The 20047-nt window shown below is 40.5% G+C and overlaps 1 protein-coding gene across 1 annotated transcript; it reads right to left on the reverse strand.

Moving 5' to 3' along the window:
- Positions 1-3106: 3106 nt before the first annotated feature.
- Positions 3107-13668, reverse strand: LOC149444072 (interferon-induced transmembrane protein 3-like). Its single transcript, XM_089655054.1, has 2 exons — positions 13305-13668; positions 3107-4452 (listed from the first exon to the last, which is right to left on the reverse strand). The coding sequence occupies exons 1-2, from the start codon at positions 13545-13547 to the stop codon at positions 4258-4260; spliced, it is 438 nt and encodes a 145-aa protein (XP_089511180.1). The 5' UTR covers positions 13548-13668; the 3' UTR covers positions 3107-4257.
- Between the last annotated feature and the right edge of the window lie 6379 nt (positions 13669-20047).

Here is a 20047-nt window from a genome sequence, read left to right on the forward strand (position 1 = left end):
GATGTCACCATTGGAGTCTGCATAATACTAGATGGCCACATCCTCACCCACTCATCCAGCAAGGAGGAGGCTGGCTCCTACTGGGGGATGTTATTTTGGTCCTCCACCAGAGAGCTGGAGCTAATGAAAGTTACTGCTGGGGAGGGGGAGAGGATTCACCCCGATCTCTGTCTGTCCATATGATCGCAGCAGCAAAAGAAGCAAATCAATGTGCCCCACTATACAGACAGCAATGTTGAAATGCCTCAATTACAGTGCAGTTCTGGCGGGCAATGATACAGAAAAAGGCCAGTGTCTGTGAGCGGGTCTGATTTCCAGGATATGGACATGCCGTGACATTTTATTAAAATCCGTGAGTGTCCCAGATTATCCATGACTGTTGGCAACTATGATAAAGCAAATATTGCTGTCAGAATATCTGCCATCCACTAACAGACTAAAGCCAGTCCGGACGTTACGTGTCATCAGTGATGCGAACAGGGGACCAGGCGAGGTGTAGGTAACTCAACATGTTAGCCGGTGGTGGAGATTCTGACAGCAATACTTGCTTTATGATATTCTGCATTATTGATGTTCACTGACCGTCTGCAAGTAGGTTTTAATTAGATTATGAAAACATTTTATAGTATTTTACAGTATTGCACAGAGTTTCTTCTTTTGTTGATGCTGGATGTCTGGTGGATCCCTTAACGGAGAAGATAGGCTGGAAGTGTGACATCATAGGAAAATTGGGAACAATATCCTAGGAAAAGCCTTATATGCCATTCTATTAGAGGCGTAAATGTTCGGTGAGTGCCATTGAGTGTTGGGAAGTGGTTGATCATGAATCACGTGGTGAATTGCATGAAGAACTGACATTGATTGGGGACAGGTAACATCTGTGTGAAGCACAGGAATCACTGTTTCACGGGTGCTGTGGACAATTCGGTGTGATTTATTTTCATTTTGTTTTTGTTAATATTTTTGATATGATCATCTATTATGGAAGGGGAAGTGAAATCCCTGAGCCATCTCAGATCTGTAATTCATTGTGGATGTGGTTTATTGTATTTATATTTTATATGATAAGGTGACAGCAGTGGAAATACTTGGGGAAAATAATTTTTGTTTGAGATATTTGTTTATAATACTAATACAGTTTGCATGCTGATTTGTAGATAGAGGAGTAATGTGAAATACATTTGTCCTCACTTATTCCATCCTTCCATCTGTGTAACCTGTCTGTGGTCACACGCTTACCTCCTCACAGACGATGCAGGACTAATAGCCCTGCATTGTATTTTATAATGGAGATGATGCACCCATATTCTGGACCGGAGGATAGAAGAAGAGAACTCAAGAGTCTGCCAGAACGAGGGGAAATTTAAATAATACAGCCTCTTACTCTATCCCTCAAAGTTAACCTTTTCAATGTGGGGGGCTCCACTGCAAAGGTTTTTATTCCATCCCAGAGATGATTTTTGATGAATGATGAATTGCTGTCATATGCTGTTGGCACTTTCAGGCTAAAGCTGAACTCCGGGATAAGCAAATATTGTCCAAATACAAGAGGGGTGTGTATTCTTATTTGAATCTTGGGTGGACATTTACTAAAATTGAGGCACTCAAAATCTGGTGCATGGTAGCCAGTCAGCTTCTAATTTCAGCTTGTACAACTAAGCTTTGACAATAAATCTGGAAATTGTTTGGTTTCTATACAGAGCTGCACCAGATTTTGCACTCTCCACTTTTAGTAAATATCCTCCTTGGTGTTCTTTGTGTATTTCTTGTAAATCTGTGCAGTGATCCAAAACACGAACTATGATGTGTATTAATGATGTATCATAGTACACGTACCAGCTCATGCGCATTATGTGCACACTAAAGCATGCCTAGTGGTGTGAATAAGCCCTTACAGTTTTGTGTTGGAGTTCCCACTTCCTCTCTTTTGAACTAGCTGCTATACATAGGTTCAGGTTGTTATGACTGTTTTTAGGACTACCTCTTCCTTTTATGATGAATATTTTATATTATTCGATATTGTGCTTGTAGATACATCTTATTTGATTCACACCTAAGCGTTTTTCGCAGCATTTTGCAGAGAAGCAGTACAGTCCATTTAACATGATTTTCTACGGGACCTGTTCACATCTCCGCGTTTTCACCCAGTGCGTTTTTTTGGAAAGGGTCAGGGACTTTTTTGAATGAAAAAAGTGGCATTTTTGGCTCTATAGACTTCAATGGAAATGCTGCAGAAAATCATGTAGTGCGTTTTTGCCATGTTTTTGATACGTTTTGTATTTTAAATCTGCCTAGCAGCAAGAAAAGTAAAAAATAAATGAAGAAAAAAAAACCACATAAAAAACACAGGTGCAAAAACACAAAACACAATGCAGAAAACAGGTCAAACGCAATCTGCATAGGTGTGAACCTAGCCTTAGACATATTCATATCTAGGTGCCACTTAGACCCCATGCACACTGGGCTGTTAGCTGTGGGCATTGGGCACAAGTGTCCAGTTCTTCTGCTAGCAGCCTGTTAAACTCTATGAGAGGCTGACAGCTTCTGTGGCTGAACAGGGCACCTAGCTGTACAAACGCTTAGGGCAGTATGTGTCCGGGGACAAATGTCTAGAATGCAGAAAGTATGCATTTCAGTCATTCGTCCCTGGGTGCATGATGCCCAAAACAGACGCCTGTGCCCTCCCACCCACAGCTAAATGCCAAAGCTCCATGAAGCTGAGCTAAAGGACCAAAGTTCATGGGGCCCAAGTATATTTTTTCCTGCTTTAACTTTTAGTTATTGCATCAATTTCTTATTGAATCAATATCTTCTATATACTATTCCTGTTGCAAGGTTTTTCCATATTCCTCTTTGGCTTGATACAGCACAAAACAATGCTTGTTGTTTTAAGATACACTCTAATTTTTATTTTTTTAGCATGCAGTTGTTGGGAATATTGCAAAACCACAAAAAGAAAACAGTTCTAACCCATAAAGCGTTGTCGCAGAAAACAAGGTTGCAAACAACTATTACAATTAGATATAAAGACAAAAAAAATGACCTTTTCCCATACTTCCTTCAATGAATAACATTAGATTTACAGAAAAAAAACAAAAAATGCAAATAGCAGTGGTATTCAATTTATTATACCAAATACACAGAACAAACTGATTTCTCAATTATTCTCATGATTTACAACACACAGCAGCCCTCTTAATGAATAATTAAAATACAATAGCATTTGTATAGAAAATACAGTTTCTTAGAAAAGTTTAAAGTTACAAGAATTTTTATATCAGTTTTATTAATAAGTGAATAGAAAAACATTTGGTACAATAAACCCTTTATGTATAGAAAAGGTGATGACCAACAGCCATTAAACTTTGGTTAAAAAGAAATAAAATAATGTACATCAAAAAATGTTCTAACAATCTTTGGATTAGAACAAGTGTTATAAGAATTATAAAGAAAAGGAGAGTGGATACCTAATTTTTTTCAAACTTAACAGAAAAATCATACCAACTGTTACTTTTAAATATACCATAAAGTAAACCAGTATACCAATACCAATTTTAAAAAGTCTTGCCTATGAACAGATGTCACAGGTTGGCATTTTACATTTCATAGGCAGAGATACCTCTTTTTAGCTACTCCCTGATTTCAGTGTACTTCAATGTTATCTGATTTAGCCTGGTTTTGAGACTTAGCATAACTGTCTGCCATCTTGGTGGTGGCTATTGTGGCAGTCTTATTACACAATGGAATGGCAATTAGTAGGGCTAAGCCATCAATTCAGGCCTCACATTACAACATAAAACTAAATCCAAGAGAGGTACAGAATTGTTTTTGGTAATAGTGGACATCTTACGATGGCTCACTTTAAAGAAGTAGAACAGTGTGGTTCATTGAATTAGACTGACTTGAATTTGTTTGATTGGGGTGAGTTGTGTTCACTACAATTAAACCAGCTTCAAAAGCAGCTGTACCAGGTGCAAAATCGCAACAGATAGCATCATGGACTGCACATCTCTCCACCAAAACCCATCCTTACGTTAATCCCCGATGCAACTGATTTCTCCAGTCAGTCATAGAAATGAAAGGAGACTTTCACAGCTGTCTTGAAGCTTGAATGCCATATTACCTTCACACCCTTTTACAGATTAGCTGGTGTAATAACATATTAGTCCAACATTCAGAGATTTAAAAATAGGAGTTAAAATTTAAAGGAAAAAGGGTCCAAATTACACTCGGACACTTGCTGTCTTTGAGCTGTTATCACTTTCCATGTCCGTACTCATTTATGTAGCTAAGGTCTGTTTTTTGATTGTTCAAACTTACAACTATCATTACAATCATAAAGACAATTGAAAACAAAATAGAGAGAACGGTGGCGGCAATGTTTAAGGAACGGGCCGTGGAACTATAGCTGGTTGCAGCATTCACATCTCTCAGCAGCTTCCTGTCCCGGGACTATAAAAACAAGAAAATGAAAAATAAGATAATGACAAGGTAAAACAAGTCTTTAATTAGCTACAATAAGCAGGACACAGATTCGTATCATATTACAATAATCTGTACATACCAGCGGGTAAAATAAGTATTCAACATGACACCATTTTTCTCAGTAAATATATTTTTAAAGGTGCTATTGGCATAACATTTTTATCACATGTCAGTAACAAACCATGCAATCCATACATACAAAGAAACCAAAACAAATACGTTCAGAAATTAACCACTTGCCCTCCTGAGGATTTACCCCCCTTCCTGACCAGGCCATTTTTTGTGTTATGGCGCTGTGTTACTTTAACTGACAATTGCATGGTCACACAACACTGCATGCAAATTAAATTTACGTCCTTTTTTTCCCATGAATAGAGCTTTCTTTTGGTGGTATTTGATCACCTGTGCGGTTTTTATTTTTTGCACTATAGAAAAAAGACTGACAATTTTGAGAAAAAATATATATATTGGACTTTGTGCTATTAAACATGTCCAGTACAAAAATTTTAAAAATCAAATTTAGTCATAAATTTAGGCCAAAATGTATTCTGCTACATGTCTTTGCTAAAAAAAAAATATCAATACGTGTAAATCAATTGATTTATGTGAAAGTTATAGTGTTTACAAATGGCGGCAATCAACGACTTTTAGTGGGACTACAGTGGACATTCTGACATTGGGGGGAATTGATTTGGTGTCACTGACATCCCCAGTGACACCAATACAGTGATCAGTGCTAAAAAAAAAGCACTGACACTGTACTAATGGCACTGAGGAGGAAGGGATGGGCGATCAAAGGGTTAACTGTGTTGTGTGCAGGGAGTGTTTTAGTAGGGGGCGGTGTCAGTGTGCTTCACTGTAATCACACTGCTCTGGATGGCTGTGCACAGCCACCCAGAGCAGTGTGCCCAAGCTGACAGGGAGGAGAACTGTTAGTAAACAAAACAGTCCTCCTCCCCCTCGGAGATGCTCGGTAATCACCGGGCGCCGGCGGGTAATGACCCGGTGATTGACAGCCGCAACCACAAATGGCGGTGCTGGTAGGGTGTGCGGCTCACGTGCCCCTTACCCGGAAATGCAAAATCACATATATATATATATATGTATATCTGTATATCTGCTATAGGGCAGTGGGAAAGCGGTTAAGTTATGTGTAATATAATGGAGCGACACAGGGAAAAAAGTGAACACGCTAACTGAAATGTATTTCATGTATTTCATTTGTACAAAATCCTTTGTTGGTATTGACAGCGTCAAGACGCCTCCTGTATGCATTGCTCTGGTGTGTTTTTTGCCCATTCCTCCACACAAGCAGTCTTCAAATCTTGAAAATTCCATGGTCCTCTTCTATGAACTCTGATCTTTAGTTCTATCCATAGATGTTTTATTGGATTCAAGTCAGGTGGTTGGCTGGGACATTCTAGCAGCTTTACAGTATTCTCTCTCTTTGAAACCAATTGAGAATTTCTTTAGCTTTGAGTTTGGGATCATTGTCTTGCTGAAATGTCCACCCTTGTTTCATCTTCATCATCCTGGTAGATGGCAGCAGATTTTTATCAAGAATGATTTGGTACATTTTTCCATGCAACCTTCCTTCAAGGACATGACGTTTGCCATTACTGTATGTTGAAAAACAGCCCCACACCATGATGTTCCCACCTCCAAACTTCACTGTTGGTATAGGGTTTTTGAGGTGATGTGCAGTGCCATTTGACCTCCAAACATGGTGTGTATTATGGCATCCAAAGAGTTCAATTTTGGTCTCATCTGACCAGACTATATTCTCCCAGTATTTCACAGGCTTGTCTAAATGTTGTGCAGCAATTGTGTTTCAACATGCTTTTTCTTCAGCAATGAAGTCTTGCATGGTGACCGTGCATACAGGCCATGGCGGTTGAGTCCATTACTTATTGTTTTCTTTGAAACAATTGTACCTGCTAATTCCAGGTCCTTGGCTCTTGGGCAACTCTTCTGATAATTCTTTTCACTCCCCTGTCAGAAGTATTGTAAGGGGCACCTAGTCTTAGCCAGTTTATGGTGAAATGATGTTCTTTCCACTTCCAGATTATGGCCCCAACAGTGCTCACTGGAACATTCAGAAGTTTAAAAATCCTACTGTAACCAATGCCATTAGTATGTTTTGCAACAATAAGGTTGTGAAGTTCTTGAGAGAGCTCTTTGCTTTTACCCATCACAATATATTTCTTGTGTGACACCTTGGTAATGAGACACCTCTTTATAGGCCATCAATTGAGACTGAACCAGCTGATATTAATTTGCACTGACAAGGGGCAGGATTACTTTCTAATTACTGATAGATTTCAGCTGGTGTCTTGGCTTTCCATGCCTTTTTGCACCTCCCTTTCTTCAAGCGTTCAATACTTTTTCCCTGTGTCATTCCATTGAATTACACAACTTAATTTCTGAACTTATTTGTATTGGTTTCTCTGTATGTATGGATTGCATGAGTTGTTACAGACATGTGGTGAATATTTCATGTCAATAGCACCTTTAGAATCAGATACACCCAGAAAAATGGTGACGTGTTTAATACTTATTTTATCTGATATATATATATATATATATATATATATATATACACACACACACACACACACACACATTTTCTTTGAGTATGCTTTTATATAAAACATAGTTGGTGCTTTTGCAAGGTGATCTTGTTATTTAGATTTACTTTATATTCAGCATGTGTTTTAGTCATATTTGTAAGCACTCGCAAAGAGTCAGGCACTGTTACTAGTTTCAAACTGGATGCATATGCATTTCCAAAGAGTAAAATAACTGCATAGGACACACACATCACGCATACATATTGTCTCTCTACACATACTAGTCTATTTGTTTTGCTTGGTGTTCCCCTTCTCCAGCCAAGTCTGAATGGCCTTATAATGTGGAGGTTGACAGGACAGTAACTGATCAGATCATGGCCATACACTAATAGGTTTAGGATTGGACATTTGTACAAACATTTATATGAAAACGTTCATAAGTACATTCGATGACTTGATGAATGTCATTTAAAAGTACAAAATGTTGTTTGCTTTTAGCTTTTAGAATGAATAGAATTTCCTCAAACAAAAAACAACATTCCCTTTTGGAAATTTGTTTTCAAGAAAAGGAAAATTCCATCATGCTCCTTTGAATTTTCTCGTAACTAGGTTTGAAAACGAATGTCGTTTTGACCCCACAAATGATTAGTAAATCAAACAAACGTCCTGCAAACAAAAATGATCAAACCAAATTCTAATAGTGTATGGCCAGCTTTTCTCTCTTGCCATTGATTGGGCACTGATGATGTAAAACCTGCGTATGTGCAAATGCTGAAAAGGGGCTTGGAGTGTACACTACACTGAACATGCGCTATATACAGTGTACAGTAAAAAAAAGATTTGCTGTGAGACAGAGGAAAGTTTTTTGGAAACGTTGCAATGTTTTTTTAACAGCATGGTTCCACTTTAAAATAATCCTTGGCTCTTTCTCCCTGCTGCTTTCAATCTCTCCTTGCCATGACAGATTTACCAGCTCTCCCTGCATTCCTTCAACCTAGGAAGTTCTCAGCCCCTCTGTGCTGACATTTAACACTTTCTTGAATGAAAAACGGATTTAGAAAACAAACTATCCAGAGGCTTAATCAAACTCTCAGTGTAAACAGTAAAAAAAACTGTGAATAACACCAAATTGCGCTAGATGCAACAAATATATAAATTAAATTGATTGAATTAAATCATGTGTAAATATTGCACATCCCTTCCTGCCACTATATACATAAATCCAAAATTAATATTAAACCCACAGTGATTATGTGAAAAAGTGGTGCACACAATTCACAGTGCTAAACTAATCATACAAAAAATAAAATTTAAACATACTCTCCCAGACATAATAATATATATACTGAAATCAACTTCCAGTTTTTGTTTTATATTTTCACTGGAAGTTGATTTCAGTATATATATTATTATGTAAGGTGGAATATGTTTAAATTTAAATTTTCTTTGATTAGTTTAGCACTGTGTAGTGTGTGCGCCACTTTTTCACATTATCCAAAGGTGTTGCTAGATAATTTTTCATGGCAAATAAGCGGATTTATATGTTTATAGTAAAAGAGTGCCCATATTAGTGTGTGAGTGATCCTGATGTACTCCTACAGCAAAGCTGTTTATAGAGAAAGTGATTAAATCACATTAAACACACACTAAGTTGGAGTGTTGAATGTGTATGTAACGCTACCCTCATGAGAGCCGCTGTGTTTTGGGTATCCCTAAGCCTCTCTCCGCACAGCCAGGCAACAGATATTTCTTGCACCAACTTGCAGCCAAAGACAATGATCAGTCCATGGCTTGGTTTTGTTATTTTATTGGATGCCCAGTTTGGCTTGAAACAATAGAAGGAGGGCACTTCCCTTCTATGTACAAAGGCAGATCCTGGACTGTTCTTTTCCTGAAAGTCGTCAGTCGTTATGGATCAGTAGAAGCTTCATTTTACGGGTGAGGAACAAGTAGCCCCTCAAATATCACTTTACTTCTCATAGCTACATGCAGAGATGTCTTCTCTCCCCTTATAGAGCTGCTCCCAGCTCCACAGCCTGCAAGCACTACCAACCCTCCTGGCTTCTCAGAAGATCTCCTGGGACAAGGATAACAGATTGAACCCAGCGCTGTCCTTGGAAAGCTTGCTACATTTGGCAGTGTTTCGCCTTGTAGATCTCAAAGTGTGTTGCTGTACTCACACTGTCCTCCTTGCTCCCTACTGCTCCAGGCCTTGATCGTATCCAAGCCTCTCCACAGAATGTATCCTCCTGAGCCAGCCTGAGCCCAGCCTAGAGGCCACCCTCCCCCAGACCTAGGGGACCTCTCTTATGCACCAGCAGTCTCCTCAGCACTCCATCTTCCACCCGTCTCCCCTGTCAGCCTGACCCTCTTATATTTATAGGCCAGTCCACCACTCTACCAGGGCCTCCAAACCTGGGACTGGCTGGACCCCTCATGAATATATAGATTAGGCCTCCACCCCTTGCTTCTTACTGACTTCCGGAAGGTTCTATTATCCTCCAGAGCCATAACCTGTTGAGTCATCCAGCTAACCTGCAATAACCCGACCTCAATCACATGACTCACACAACTACCATGAGTCACCCACAATGATTTTGCCTATAATACTCTACACTATTCAAGTAGCACACTAGAGGGTGCTACAGGTGAGATAGAAATTTTAATGTAATAAGTTTGCTTAAATACAACACTAACACCAGGCACTGAGGTCTACTGGGCAGTTTCTTGGCATAAACTGAACAAAGTAGTTACATGTCAGGAGGGAAAGGGGGTTTCTATGGATCTAATCTTTACTACAAGGCAATTTACAGGGCAGTATTCCAGTTTTGATTAAATTATGCTAAATCACCTATTCGATTTTAGATTTTGGGAAACTCCACTTACAAAGTTTTTTGAAAAGACTAAAACCTAGTACAATGAGAATATCGGACGAATGATTGTCTGTTTTTTATTTTGCATGCTAGTCTCATATCGAAAATGAAGAGGTTAATAAAATTATGAAAATTCTTGTAAGGCAAAATACAACTTCAGAAGTGATGTGATGTATCATATTGTATTGTAACGTATTCTTTTTTAATGCGTTTTTTTCCCATACAAATACTATACTAATCACATCAAAATCATTTGTTTTGTTATGAGAAAACTTTTTGAGCTTGTCTCTTCAGATATTTTTGTATGAACTGTCATGATCAGCTCTGGAAAGCTGTGTACTAATGATCAGATTAGCAGGGTTTTTTTGTTTTGTTTTCCATTATTCTTATTGTGTATACTAGGTTTTACTATACATCCATCCTTCCTCTCCCTTCACCTTATCCTTCCTGGCAATGAACTTTTCCTCATTGTGTTTCAATAATGCTAAATAAACTATAAAGTCTGATTACACAATAATGACCTTGGTGGGTGGGAAGTGCTGGGAACAATCTTTCAGGAAAACATGTTCTGAATTGTCAGTGAACAATTCATCACACTGGCATCTGCCCAAAACTGAATGCCAACTAACCTTTTAAGGCCTCATGCACATGAGCATTGTTTAATCTCAGCTTATCTGTTGCTGAATTCTATAAAAATAAAACTTGTTTAAAGAGACCCTGTCCCTGTACTAATAATATCAGCAACAATCTTCCCATAAGATTATAAAGCAGATGAAATAGTTTTCTGCATTTAACCTCCCTGTAATTGTTCATGATATTATTATATTAAAAAGGCCTGAGACTTCTGCTGAGCTCCACCATCTTGGTTTAGACATCAGTTAGCCCCATGTAGAATCAGAGCTGTCAGTCAGACGATACTCCATAATCATACCCAGCTATAGTTTATTTATGTTTGAGGCTCCCTAAGCAGCCAGATGGGGAGAGGCAGGAGCAGGGGATGTCACAGACGGGAAATTACTTTTCGAGGAAGTGGCCAGAATCCTACTAAAGTTTCATGGGTCAAAACAGGCGAAAAACATTTTTATCTTATAAGTAGGGAAACATGTATGCGGTTATTATCCTCTACTGCTGTCAGGTTTTCATTTAAATCTGGTGATAGGTTCTCTTTAAAGTTACATTCAGCACGCTCATTAAAATATGAACTGAGTGTGTATAAATACAATCTGAAGTTGAGGGAAGCTTTAGGAGTTCCAAGAAGGCTGACTGAAGCATGCTTTAAATTTAACTAAAGGCAATTCTTTTTTTCCATTTTGGATAGAGTAAGAGCGGGCAATAACCCTTTTTTTTCCATCTGCATCCCATTGGGGGAATTTCTCCTAACTTCCCGTTCCATGATCAAAACAGGAAGTGAGAGGAAATCCCTCCAAAGTGAGGGAATCCATGATTGACACAGGGGTTACCAGTATTAATGTTCCCATTGGAAGAACACCCAAATTTTGGGATTTTCTTTCACTTTTGGTGATAATGGTCACCAGAACAAATAAAGAGGGTAAATCTTCCTTACGGGGAATCAGACAGCAATAAAAATTTGGCAAGTGTTCTAGTCTCTCTGCACTCCATCTGAAGCTAAAAAAATGTGCCTTTAATTATACTTTACATTTTTGGAAGCTTTTAAAAGCTACATCACCAAAATATCAACCAAACTGTGCTCTTCGATCCTCCCAAGAATTTCTGCTCTCTAGTTCCCGTGTCACCTCCTCCCATGCTCACCTCCAGAGCTTCTCCCAAACTTCTCCCATCCTATGGAACTCCCTACCCCAATCTGTCCGGCTGTCTCCTAATCTATCCACCTTTAGTTGATCCCTGAAAACCTCTCTTTAAAGAAGCCTATCCTGCTTCTACCCAGTAAACCACCATTTATTTCCTCAATCAGCTCATCCCCCCACAGCTATTACCTTTTGTATCACTGAACCCTTCCTCCTAGATTGTAAGCTCTAACGAGCAGGGCCCTCTGTTTCCTCTTGTACCAAATTGTATTGTAACTGTAATGTCTACCTTCATTTTGTAAAGCGCTGTGCAAACTGTTAGCACTATATAGATCCTGTATTATAATAATAATACTAATAATAGGAATTTGAAATACTCATGTAGAAGGTTTGCTATAGAGGGTCAGAGAGATAGGCAGTATATTTGTCCTTTGAGTTTTTTTTTAGATCTGGAACCACCATGATCCTCGCACAATATTACGCCCATGCAGTACTTTACTTTTCATGCCTAATCAAAAGGAAATTTCCTAACAGGCTGGAAGCTCTCCTTCTTTGAAAAGTGTTTCTGACTACCAGGTACCTAGGATTTAATATATGTCCCATTTATCAAAGTTGTGTTTAAAATTGAACTTCCTAACATCGAGTCATTTATGGCCAAGGATAACACTATCTACAGGGTGTCCTAAAAGTCTACATAAATAGGGCACCACCTCATAATGGTGTCAGCATACAGCGATTGTTGGATCAACAGTTTTAAAGTTCATGGATTGCTTGCTACAGCCCTGTGGAATGGCCTACAAAATCTCCTGATCTTTCCCCACTTAACTTTTATTTGTGGGGCACTTAAAAGTCATGGTGTAAAGCAAAATATTAGAAATATGGATCATTTAAAGGAATGCATTCAAAATGCAATTACTTGCATAACAACAGATATCTTGGAACATGTTCACCATGAGTGGAGGAGAAAGCTTTGTGTGTGAAGAGAGAGAGGTGGCCAACATATAGAGAACATTTTGTAAAAAATTTTAAGAATATTTTGTAAATGAAGGTACACTTAGCTACAATTTCCCATTTTCAATATGTATGGTGACTTTTGGGACACCCTGAAGTTACTTTACAGCCTAAACACCATCCAAAAAAATATAAAGTATTGTAAAGTATAACTACATGGTCTTTTTATATGACACTATAAATTTTGAGAAACTACAGAAGACCTTTAGACTTTAGGTAGTCTCACTTAGCGATGCAAATGTTTTCCTTGTTTCTTTAATTGTTGTAACTGAATCTCATTGTGTTCAGCTGCTTAGAGAAGTAGGTTTTCTGTTGATGTAGGTATCCATTGCTGCGCAGGGACCTAAAGCTTATGTTTTTTATGGACTAGTTACTGCTGTATGACTAATTTGTCTGCATTTTGAGTTTGGTGGAAAATATCCTAAATAAAAAGATGATTTTTTCCTGAAGAAAACATTTATTATGATTTATAACTCAGTTTAATCAGAATGCTGATTTGTTAAGCTTTAAAGCAACAATAACCAAATCTGTTTCAGCACAATGTGAACAAAACAACAACTTTTACAATTTTGGCTTGAAGCCTGAAGACTCCATCTTACCTTGACGGAAAATATAAGGGCGAGGAATCCGAGGCAGCAGAAGTTCATATACATGGCATTGAAGAGCGACCAGATAATGTGATCTCGGACAGGGGGCTCCTCTGGCATTATTGTCACCACAGTTGATTGGAAGTGCTGCATCGGTTGATTCTGAGTCTCCATCTCTTCTTTCAGCTGCTCATAGCCACGCTCGCTGTACTTAGGTGGAGAGCCAAATTCACAGTTGTAATTGTTGCTTTCCATCGTCCCTGGATAGCAGAGGAAAGAATAGAAGACTGTCTGCAGAGCTCTGTTGAGAAAAGTGTTTGTGGAAAACTAGAGAGGATTTAGTAATGTTAGCTGGTGGGAGGGAAAGGAGGAGTCTGCTAGGAAAGTTTCATTTCTCTCCCACGTTCCCAACTCAAGAAAAAAAAAAAAAGAATGTGACTAGAGTTAGGAAAGTAAGAGGAAATAAGAGTACACTATTAAAGAGATACTTTAAAACATGTCTGGCTGGTTCAAAATGAGATTAAGTACTAGGTTAATGAAAATGTCTCTTAATGTAAAGATATAAGCTGTGTACATTGATCTAAGCCTGAATACAGGATGGCTTGCTGCAGATACAGCCTGATGGCCACATCCTGTAATCACATACGGTGTATTTCAACATATAGTATAGTAAATCATTTGATGGCCTGGGTCATTACTCATTCTTGTGCCTAGTGAGGTTATACTGATAACAGCTATAAAGGATATGAAAGTTACGTAACAAAATTCTGCAAAATTGTTTGTTTTTGAGACATTCATAGGTATCTGAATCACAATAGTCACGAATTTGATCAAAATTGGAAATAATTTCTAACAAAACAAGAAAATGAATTTGTTTCATTCAGACATTTTCTTAATGATTGAAGCATCTGAAATAACGTAATGACCTAACAAATTGATTCACATCCATTTAATTTTAATGTTGCATTAACATTTTCTTTTTTATAAAAAAATGCTCTACTTATGAAATGGAAACATATTGCAATAAATACAGTAAGGTATTAAAGTGAAATAAGATGATGATTCCTACTTAGGCTACTTTCACACCACTACATTGCAAAAACATGGCAAAAAAGTATATGCATTTTTGCTGAGGTGTGTTGTGTTTTTAATGCGTTTTTGCAGCGTTTGTATTGTGTTTTTACCTCTGGACATGTGACTGGACAAAAGCAACGCAAACACATCAAAAACACAATGCACCGCAGCAAAAAGTGGCAAAAATGCAGCAAAAACACATGCATTGTTTTTTTATTCTCTTTATTGAAGTTTTTGCAAAAGTAAACAGTACAAAACAGAACCTCTGGGCATTCCCCGGCTCAAGTAGAAAAACAAGCAATACAACAAAAAAAAATAACAAACATAACGGCTTACTCTCACCAGCTAACTAATAACCTAAGATCTGTATAAATTGTAAGGAATTATGAGTCTCAGCGTACATAGGATAAGAGAAGGGAAATAGATAGGGGGAACCCTGAAATCGCCACTGAACTCCCTGAGGAGTAGACCAGAGGTACAATGATTACATTAAGGGTTATAAGGAGAAGAGGGCAAATGGGAAGCAGCTTGACCACAGTTAGCTCAGTTACCCAAAATTAGTTGCCACTGTTGAGGAGGATTCTAACCAGACAGCCCAAATTTTATTGAACTTCTGCTGGAGTACTTCCTTGTACATCCCCTGGAGATATATGTCAGCTTGTAGTAGGGCACCACAGAATTCACCAGCGTCTTCAAAAAGTTTAATGAGGGAGCCTGGACCTTCTTCCATTGTAACACAATGGTCTTTCTGGCATAGAAGAGTAATATATCCTAGATTGTAAGCTCCGAGGAGCAGGGCCCTCCTATGCCTCTTGTATTGAACTGTATTGTTGCTGTATTGTCTCCCATTATATTGTAAAGCGCTGCGCAAACTGTTGGCACTATATAAATCCTGTATAATAATAATAGACCAAAAAGCGTCCTAACATCTCTAGTATGTGCCAATAGATTGACTAGGCCCAAGAGACACACATCCACTGATTGGGGAATAGGAATGGTAGTCAGATAGCGAATGAACTCTGTGATGTCCCTCCAGAAGGCAGAGATGTGGGAACAGTGCCAAAAAATGTGATAGAAATCTGCGGCCATACCACATCGCCATCAATCAGATGTTGTCCCAGGAAACATTCTATGAAGCCTATCCGGTGTTAAATATGACATATGTAAGATTTTAAACTGTATTAATTTGTCTCTGGTAGCCACTAGTTCTGTGACAGGGTAATCCCAGGCATCCTCGCAATCCTCCCCACCAAACTCACCAATCTCCATCCGCCACTTCATCAGCAGGGAGTGTAGACCCACATGAATCGTAGGTAGCATTGCCTTGTAGATAGATGACAATGGATTCTTAACGGATGGATCCCAAAGGAGGGACTCCAGATCATCTGTCAACAGATGAATTGGTTCCGCTCCAAATTGTGAGCAGAAGGCATGGTGGAGTTGGAGAAACCGGAAGAAGTGACAACTGGGAAGATCATATTTGAGTTTCAAGCAACGAGCCTCTGTCACATATGTTCTCTAAATATTTAATACCTCTTGAGGCCAAGACCTTAGGATCTGGGTAAGTCTCAAATTCAGGCAGGTTAGGGTTTTACCACAAGGGTGTGTGAAGACCAGAAGGCAGAGGCCGAAGCGGCCCGGGGCATGACCGTAAACCAGGGGGGAAGAGGTGGAAATACAGCTCTCACTCCCTGATATAGTAAAGTCCTAAGTGCCTCATAAGAGCCAGCATAGGCCGCTTAAGAACAACTGAGGAGTTGGTGTCATCAGAAATTAGCCAATTATTGGCATGAGTAAGTAGAACAGCTACAAAGTACATGTACAAATCTGGACATGCCAAGCCACCTTGGGTCCATGGCCTACAAAGAATCTGTTTGCTAAATTTAGGTGGTCAGGACTGCCAAACTAAGGAACCAATAAGGGAGTGAAAATGGTTGAAAAAAAATTTTGGTATCCATACCAGGAAGTGTCTGAGCACATATAAGAGCACGGGAAGCACTTTCGTTTTGATCAAATTGATCCTGCCAATAACATTTGATGTAAGACTATTCCATGCCTTCAGCCTCTGCCTAATGGTCTGAACCAGCGGGTGCAAATTAAATAGGCAATAGTCACAAACCCTAGTGGAAATAGCGATGCCTAAACAGGGTATCGATGATACCCATTTTAACATGTGAGCCGGGTCCGCCGTTCCCTGAGCTTCAGGGTCTGTAGGAAGGATTTGAGACTTTTCCCAGTTAGTGTGTAGACTAGAGATTTTAGCAAATGAAGACAGGATGTTCAGGGCAGCAGAGAGAGATGGACACAGGTTGTTAAGAAATAGTAACAGATCATCAGCATACAGAATTAACTTCTCAGTGATTGATCCAACTATAATGCCAGTCACATTATCAGCCTGTGTCAAGGCTGCCGCCAAAGGCTCCATGGCCAACGCAAACAGGGCAGGGGATAGGGGGCACCCCTGCCCCATACCACGCTTAACAGGTAAGGGAGAAGACAGAGCTCCCCCCCCAACCTAATACAAGCCACCAGAGTTTTATATAGTACATGGAACCATCTGCATAAAAACGGGCCAAATCCGAACGCTTCTAGAACCAGATCCAGGTGTCACAGATCCACGGTCGCCGCCACCAACAGGCGTCAATCGCACTACCGCGACTAAAAGTAATACGTCACGCCCACGGCGTCAGACCCCAGACCTTCTCACCAAACTCGTGACCGAAGGACCGGCCGATCTAAAACCGCGATGTGATGCGCGTAACAAGGCCCCACCCAGCTGCACCCTGCACAGTGATTGTCCAGCTAATGGGCTACAATCGGTGCCTGCAGCCTGAATGCGCTTGTTACTGGGTCGGGTTAATTACGCAACTAACCCTCTACTGCCACCACCACTTTTGTCGGGGACTGGGAAACTCCCGTTATCAAATATACACTATAATGATTGAAATATTGATCTATATAGCACGGCCCGTGGACCTGTTATACAGAGATATACCAAACAGCAGCGTCTCTTCAAAGGCAGGGATTCGTGAATTGCAGGTAAGCGCTTAGAAACAGTTTAACACTTTCAGAAAGAAAGATTTATTACTAAAAGGGTCAAAACAGGTGCAATACAATATTTACAAAGAGATGTCACAAAAATATATATATATGTATATAAAGACACAGCAAGGAGATAATTAGGAAGAAGATTACAGGGTTAAGTTACTTGCCCATATGCCTGGGTTTGCAGAGCAGGGTGAGTTCTTGATCTCCTTTTGTTACGATGTTGCTGGGAGATCTGTGTGTGACAAGCTCTAACTCACTTGTGTCTTCTTAAAAGTCCCTCTCAAAGGGGAGGGGGGCTCTTACTACACGTTTTGGGAGTGGTCAGTGGGAAACTCTGTATTAACTATTGTAGTGGATGTAGCCTCATAATACATGACATGAAACAAACAGTTGACCTGAGGAATGTGCAATTACTCTGGTCAGTTGGATAATGTGTGGGCTTACGCCGTTTTGGGTCAATGCTTCCCAGCCCTCTGAGAAATGCTGCCTTATCAGACGTAGGTGAGAAAGGTGACAGTTCTCCCAGACAACTGGTCCCACCAGGAATGTTTCTCCTGGGCTGACCCCCACCATCTGTCAGGAGATAACGTTGGTCTCTCAGGACTGGAAAGGGGGGATGTGAGGAATGATCCAGGAATACCTCAAATAACAGAGAGGAAAAGAAGAATTCTGCTTCCAGCTCAGATGAGCTAGTTTGTTACACAAAAAGAAGGTTGAAGGAGAACTCTACTCCAACTCGGATGAGCTAGTTTGTTACACCAGGTAATATCAGCCAACCGAATCAAAGGCTTTTTATATATCTAGTGCCAACAAGACTCTGGTAGCCCATCAGCAGTGAGTGGACCCAGCAGTGTGTCAAGGTCCTACCTTTTCCCAGAGGTTATGTTACTCCATGTGCTGGCATCCATCTTGGATTTCTGCTGAGCATGATGGGAATCTTTTATGCCCTCAGGTCTCTGAGGTCCATCCCCCAGAGGGGTGTGGCTGAGTACATATAAGCCTGGGATCTGCACATGCTCTTTGCACTTGTGTCTTGTGTCTTTGTCTTGCTACAGCTCTGTGTATACGCTCGTGACTCTTCTGGTATTCTGACTCGGCTTGTGACTAAGACCATTCTCTGTGTTTCCCTTTGATCTGACCTTCCGTTGCTGAACCCGGCCCGTGACCTGTGATTCTCTGTCTACTGTTCTGTACTGTTTTGTCCCGTTGTTGTTGACCCGGCTTGTCTGACTACGCTATTGTCATTCTCACCAGCTACACGCCATTGGCGGCGGCCATTACCGCAGCCGGGGTGTCTCGGGGGCCGCGACATGGTTCCTAGCTGCGTCAAGTCCATCCCCACCATCAGGGGCCCTGGTGAAGGGCAGCCTGGGACTTAGACTCCCCGCCCTGAGGGACTTTGGTCTGTTGGTGGTGGTTGTCGTCAGCCAGTGCATTACCCTGCCACTAGGCCTACCTGTCCGTTCCACAGCCCTGCCCTGACATTGTGTGAGCAAGCTTTCATCAAGCTTTCAACCCTCCTTTCTTCTGGTCAAATTCAAAGAACCCCAGCGAGCTGATAAAAACTGTTTATTCTATGTCTTCAGGGTGCATAGGGATTTGGTAGTATCCACTCTTCAAACCCAGGACACTGTAAAGCATCTTCAGTCATTGTATATTGGTCTGGGACAGTCCGCTTACTCTGGATTCTATAGTCGATACACATCCGCAAGGTACCATTCTTCCTGCGGACAACTAGAATGGGCGAGGTATAGGGACCTCTTGTTTCTCAAATAATCCCGACCTTCTTCAGCTCAGCCAATTGCTGTCGGAGATCCTTTAGGTCCTCTAGAGGAACTCATTGGGCCCCTTCCCATGGAATGGTTAATCTTCTTTGAGTCGAATCCGATGTTGAGCACTTTTGGCGCACCCAACATCATAATCATTCCGGGAAAACACCTTCTCCCAACTTGTCAGCCTATCTCTGGCTTTCTTCTTCCACTCTTCAGACAGAGGGGAATCTTGAAGGCCAAATTCCCTCCTACCAAGGTCATCCTGCTTATCAGGTGTACTGACTGGGGTGGCCACTTGTACCTGCCCCCATAAAGCCCAAGCCCTCAAGGTTATGGGGTCTTCGGTGTTGTTACAGATTTGGACTAGGGCATTGGCTCTGTTGCACTGCAGGGCCTTTGTCGTGATCACTTCCGGAATGATCTCTACCCCATTCATTCCTTCTCTTTTCTCTGTCTCCAGTATCACAAAGGGGCCCGGCTGGTCCCAGCTCAACCTGACTCTGGCCCTCAGGCAGGTGACTGCTCCCAGCTGGAGCACATTTTCTCAACTCCCTGGCAAATCTTAAGTGAACTGGGAGCTGTGGGTGAATGCCTTCTATAAGTACCGCAATTTGCTTGGCTAGTGGAGTAAGGAGTCAACGTACTAAGTTGGTGTTGGCCCCAATTAGTAGTGAACACTGCTTTATCCCCACAGTTCTGGGACAAACAATCACCAGAGTCTCGAAAGACTCTACTCTTTCTGTCAAGTTTGGCCCAAAGGTCAGACTGATAGGTATGTAATGTCATAAGGGTACTTGGGTCCCAATTCCCCAGATCTCTAGTTCCTCTAACTTACAAGTGGGGACATGCTTCATATGTTCG

The sequence above is a fragment of the Staurois parvus genome, unplaced genomic scaffold (assembly GCF_062004578.1).
Source record: "Staurois parvus isolate SC_StPar_1 unplaced genomic scaffold, SC_StPar_1.0 ptg000818l, whole genome shotgun sequence".
Lineage (NCBI taxonomy): Eukaryota > Metazoa > Chordata > Amphibia > Anura > Ranidae > Staurois > Staurois parvus.

What these genes read in the sequence shown, in the direction of transcription:
- LOC149444072 (XM_089655054.1), bottom strand. Translation starts at nt 13,547, where the DNA reads ATGGAAAGCAACAATTACAACTGTGAATTTGGCTCTCCACCTAAGTAC. An exon ending in CCCTTATATTTTCCGTCAAG is followed by an intron (nt 4,453 to 13,304) that starts GTAAGATGGAGT and finishes TTGTTTTTATAG; the next exon opens with TCCCGGGACAGGAAGCTGCT.